The sequence below is a fragment of the Prionailurus bengalensis genome, chromosome D4, assembly GCF_016509475.1.
Source record: "Prionailurus bengalensis isolate Pbe53 chromosome D4, Fcat_Pben_1.1_paternal_pri, whole genome shotgun sequence".
Lineage (NCBI taxonomy): Eukaryota > Metazoa > Chordata > Mammalia > Carnivora > Felidae > Prionailurus > Prionailurus bengalensis.
This window is the reverse complement of record NC_057359.1, coordinates 81,903,429-81,909,119: the sequence shown is the minus strand read 5'-3', so window position 1 is coordinate 81,909,119 and position 5,691 is coordinate 81,903,429. Positions and strand designations below refer to the sequence as shown.

At 38.3% G+C, this 5,691-nt stretch overlaps 1 protein-coding gene across 1 annotated transcript; it reads right to left on the bottom strand.

Moving 5' to 3' along the window:
- Positions 1–977: 977 nt before the first annotated feature.
- LOC122475376 (olfactory receptor 1Q1-like) lies at positions 978–3,660 on the bottom strand. Its single transcript, XM_043567302.1, has one exon. It carries the CDS (start codon positions 3,658–3,660, stop codon positions 2,716–2,718), a length of 945 nt encoding a protein of 314 aa, XP_043423237.1. The 3' UTR covers positions 978–2,715.
- Between the last annotated feature and the right edge of the window lie 2,031 nt (positions 3,661–5,691).

Genomic DNA, 5,691 nt, shown 5'->3' with positions numbered 1-5,691 from the left:
AGAAAGAAAAGCCAACTATAGGGCTTACACTAGAATGATCTTTCACAATGATTCAACTACCCTCTGCCTCAGTTACCCATCTGTAAAGAAGAGAGAAATTGTATCTATAATTTAGGGTTGTTGAAAGGATTTTATGAATAAAATATGTGTAAAGCACTCATAATAACGACCAGCTCATGAGCACCATATGTGTGTATATCATCATCACCATCATCATCATCACCATCATCATCATCAATAGCATACAAGTGAAAAAATAATGGGAGAAAAGAACAAACTGCTGGTGGTTAATGGTTTGGATATCTGTATGTACCTAAAGGTTATTGATGATCTGAGAGTAAGGCCAGGAATTAATCTGCCTTATTCTTTTTATTGACTGCACAGCAGTTCATGGTATGTGTGTAATGTATTGGTTGAAATTTCCTTCAAAGTACTGAAGAAGAGACATTCCCCAAACCTCAGTGGCTTATAACAATAGATATTTATTCCTTGGTCAAAAATTTGCAGGTTAGAAGAGGCAACCGTGCATCAGTCCTGGGTCAAGTTCAGGTCTGCTCTATGTGTTTCACATTCTGAGACTAAAGCTAAGGAGCTTTAGCTACATGAGAGATGAGCTTTTTATCTCATGGTGAATGCCAGAGCTCAAGAGGGCAAACCAAATTATCTAAATCCTTTCAAAGCTTTTTATTGGAAGCAGCATTTGCTATGCCTGTTCATAAACTGCTAGCTAAAGCCAGCCCAAAGTCAATGGGATGGAGATGTGGATTCTGCCCCAGAAAAGCCATGACAAAGAAAGAAAAGGAAGGAAGAATGGTGAACAGATAATACTGTCTATCTAACTACCAAACAAAATGAACCAGAATTCCATTAGTATGCATGAATAATATTTCTAATTTTTCACTATCATAAACAAAAGTGTATTGAACATAAAATATATTTATTCATTATATATATCCATTATGTGAGATAAACTCCTAGAAGTGGAAGTGTATTATCTAAATACAAAATTTTTCCATAGCATTTTCCAGTTCTTCAATTATTAATGTATTAATTTACTCTCTTGTCCATTTCTTTACCTGAAGAAAGTTCTTTCCATAGGGGCATTTGGGGCTTCTTAGAAGAGGCTACTGTGCTAACAGGTGATGCAAATCATTTGGTAAAGCATAAAGGAGATCAGCCATGGAACGGCCACCTAAAGACACAGAAAGGAGGAAGGTAGGCCAAGGAGGCAGGAAAGACAAAGTAAAAGAAAACAATATAATCCAGAAGAAAAATATTGGATATGTTAGGTACTTCCTGGAAAGTGTGAAGAACCAGAGTTAAGTAATCAAAAGTTGGTTTCATTTCTCTGTTATTATCATTTTATAAGTGTGAGGGCCCTCTTTACCTTGGAAGAATTTATTATCCTGATGCAGTCAAAGACTCAAGGAGTTTAGCTCCTCAAACCAGTTTCATTGGTGACCAATACTTACATATAGGTTCCAAGAAACCATTCTTCTATCCCATTACACAAAATTACCACAATGTTAGCTCCTTCTCAATTCAGTGCTATAACTGCTCATATCCTACAATAAAACTTTCTACAGTCTGATGGCCTATAAATCATGTAATTTCTGCCCCATGTCCTGGGAGGTCCTTCTCACCTTTTCCTTTCAGAAAGAAACTGGAAACGCCCATGAAACCAAAGAATTGACATTTTAATAGACATCTTAGCTCTCGGACCCATTTCTCATTTCTAGCACTGATTAGTTGGCAAATGCCCAGTAATATAGGCAAGTTCCACAAATCAGCTACAGAGAAGATTAGGAGCATGCTGAGACAAAAAGAGTTTAAGTTATCCCTGAATGGTGCAGCTAATAAAGGTTAAGAAAATGCACGTTGGAGAGCTGTGACAGTGCTTAATTCCTGACCCTAAATAGTAGATATTTGTCATTATGTCTCTCTTCCCATACTGGAGTAGTTCCACCATTTCATTTGTCTTGGTGGGAGGTAGAACCTCTCACCCACTTACAGATAATGAAAGCAGTAATATTGCTTGCCCAGTTTCCTTGAGAACTAGAGCATGGACGCCATGACCAAGTCTTGGCCAGCCACATGGACCACCTTATTTTGAATCTAAATGTGTTGTTACAAAGAACAAGAAGTGAGCAGTTCTTTCTGGAGGTTGTCACATCTGGTTGTCAGGCCTCCAGGGGTTATGCAAATGGCTAGTACTGATAGTGTTGTTGATGATATACGCGGCAGTGAAAAGAGTCTACAGCAGTGACCTCATCAGACCAATTCTAGGAAATGATTTTGATTGTGGTTATGACCATATGATCTTTCTTAGTCTTGTTTATTTTATTGAGCCCGGTTGCTTAGCCTTCTTGGAAATTCATGAGTTTCACATACTCTTTTAATAAACTCATTTCCTCCATGAATCAACCAGAATTGGTTTCTGTTGCCTGCATCTAAGAATGTTACAACCTTGTTGTTTAATGGCAGACCCAGAAAACATTCTCAATTATAATTAAAGTTACACAAGTGGCTTACACTAAATACATAGTTTCACATGCTTTGGAATTAAGGGACAGTTCAGGATAATATTCAATGGTAAAATCCATAATATGTTCCTAATTTAGATATTTCTGAGAAGTTCTAAAGGAAACAGATACGCGAAGGGCAAAACTGTTTCCCCAGAATCATAGATAAAACTGGGAACTGTGTTTTGGGTTTTTATCTAAAGGAAGAAGTCCACATTCTGCTCACCCATTTTCTGAAGGCTCCCTTGACATCCCCATTCCTCAGGCTGTAAATGAAGGGGTTCAGCATGGGGGTCACCACTGTGTACATGACTGTCAGAATGCGACCCTCAGTCACTGAATAGCTGGTAAGGGGCCGGAAGTAGACCCATGTGAGTGTGCCATAGAAGATAGACACCACAGTGAGGTGGGAGCCACAGGTAGAAAAAGCTCTCCATTTGCTCTTGGCCGAGGGGATCTGGAGGACCACTGAGATGATGCGGGCATAGGAGGCAATGATGAAAGCCAGAGCTCCATTGATGACAATAACACCCTCCGTGTGAATCATCAGGGTGTTGAGGTAGGGGCTGGAGCAGGAAATCTTCATCAGAGGGTAGAGGTCACAGAAGAAATGGGGGATCTTGTTATCTGCACAGAAGATTAATCGGCCCATAAGAAAGGTGTGCAGCAGGGCATGAAGATGGGAGAGGATATGGCACAGAGCCACCATCTGTGAACACAGCATTCTGGTCAAGATCGTAGGGTAGCGGAAAGGGTAGCAGATAGCGATGTATCTATCATAGGCCATCACAGCCAGAAGGAAGTTTTCCATGGCTGCAAAGCAAATGAAGAAATAGGTCTGGACTAAGCAGCCCATGTAGGAAATGGCCTTTGTAGGCGAGAAAATGTTCTGTAGCATCTTGGGGACCGTGGTGGAGGTGAAACAGATGTCTGCCAAAGCCAAATTACTGAGGAAGATGTACATGGGGGTGTGGAGACGTGGAGTAGAGATAATCAATGTGATGATGGCAAAGTTCCCAAAAATGTTGATTGCATACATCAGTAGAAAAAGAAGAAAGAGTGGGATCTGCTCTTCCAGGTGGGTAGATATGCCCAAGAGAACAAAATGGGATACACTGGTCCAGCTGTTATTGACCATCTGTTGCCATAAGAACAAACAGGATTATTATTTTTTTATTGAGGTATATAATTGGCATATAATATTATATTAGTTTCAGGTATACACCATAATGATTCAATATTTGTATAAACTGCAAAATGGTTGCCACAATAATTCTAGTTAATGCCCATCCCCATACATAATTACAAGTTCTTTTTCTTGTGATGAAGACTTTTAAGATATACTCTCTTAGCAACTTTCAAATAATGCAGTACAATATTATGAACTATGCTAAAAATGCTGTACATTACATTTTCATGACTTATTCATTTTTTAACTGTGAGTCTGTACCTTTGAACTCCGTTCACCCATTTCACCCACTTCCTGCCCTCTGCCTCTGGCAGCCACCACTCTGTTCTCTGCATCTATGAGGTTTTTTTTTCTTCTTTATATTCCTCATATAAGTGAGATCATATGTATTTGTTTTTCTCTATCTGATTTATTTCACTTAGAATAATGCCCTTAAGGTCCATCCATGTCATTGCAAATGGCAAGTTTTCATTCCTTTTTTTATGGCTGGATAGCATTCGTGTGTGTGTGTGTGTGTGTGTGTGTGTGTGTGTGTGTGTGTACATGCCACATCTTAAGCCATTCATTCATCCATGGACATTTAGGCTGTTTTCATGTCATGGCTATTGTAAATAATGCTGCAGTGAACATAAGTGTACATACATTTTTTTGAATTTAGTATTTTTGTTTTCTGTGAATAAATACCCAGAAGTGGAATTGCTGGACCCTATAGTACTGATAGTACTGGGCCTCAGGCCTGGGGGCCCAGATTATAACTACCATATAGTAGTTATAATCTTATTTTTTTATGAAGCTCTGTACTGTTTTCTAAAAAAGGATTCTTTTTATAGATTTGAACATTTGAGAAACCCGCTTAGTTACTATCACTTTTGTGCTCCAATATAAACTACACACGGTGTTGATAGACAGATCAAGGACTTAATTCTTTTCCAAAATAACGAGGTGTGGATTTTTCATTATCATCAACATCACCACTACTACAAATTGTACAGATTCACCAGTTTTAAGAATTAGAAAACTAAGGCATGGAAAGTTTAACCTTTTTTGTTTGTTTGTTTTGTTTTGTTTTGCCCACAAAGGGAAAAATCTGAATTTAAAGTCATGTTTATTGGGCTCCAAAGACTATGCTAATGATACCATATAACATGACTCCTCAAATTAAAACCAAGGCACCTTATACATGGTAATAAGACCTCTTGATGGGCTACATAACTGAGAAATCCACCTGCTAAAAGGGTTTCATAAGTCATTTGGTCCAACAGTTTCTATTTTGAGGAATGCGTATCCCTGGTGGTACCCAAAGACTTCTCAAAGAATATACAGACACGTTTCAGGAGAAACAGTTTCCAGATTCTCAGCTTCTATGTTTCTCTTTTCTGAAATCATTTTGTCATCAAGATGACTTGAACCTTATGCATTATTCTGTCTTTTGCCTAACAAATGAAAGACATATTTTCATTCATCCCAAATCTTACTAGATGCACTGACTCAAGATAGAAAACCTCAAAGAAGTCAAATGAAGGAACAATCAGAATATGAATAAAATGAATGACTTTAATCCAATAGCAAATCCTTTTTTTTAGATAAGGGATTTCCAATCTTTTGCTCTCAAAAAAACTGAAGGAGACTTAATCTAATTGTCAGCACACCATTAAAAATAATTTTTGATAATATGTAACACTAGTTTCAGTCCTATTACTTGGACAGTGTTGGCCCTTTGGAATCTCACAGAACAAGTTTATTCTTCAACATGAAAGCCCTTAAGAAATCTAAACATCAGTCAAAAAAGGCAGACGGTGCAGTGGTGAAAAGCCCAGACACTGGCCTGGGATCCCGGATCTTTCATTTAATAGCCTTATGATCTTGAGAAAGTCACTTATCCTCTTTGAACCTCAGTTTCCTCATCTCTAAAATGGGGGTGTTAACAGCACATCACTCATGAAGTTGTGTTTATGAGGATGAGGTGAGAGTTCCTGGTTC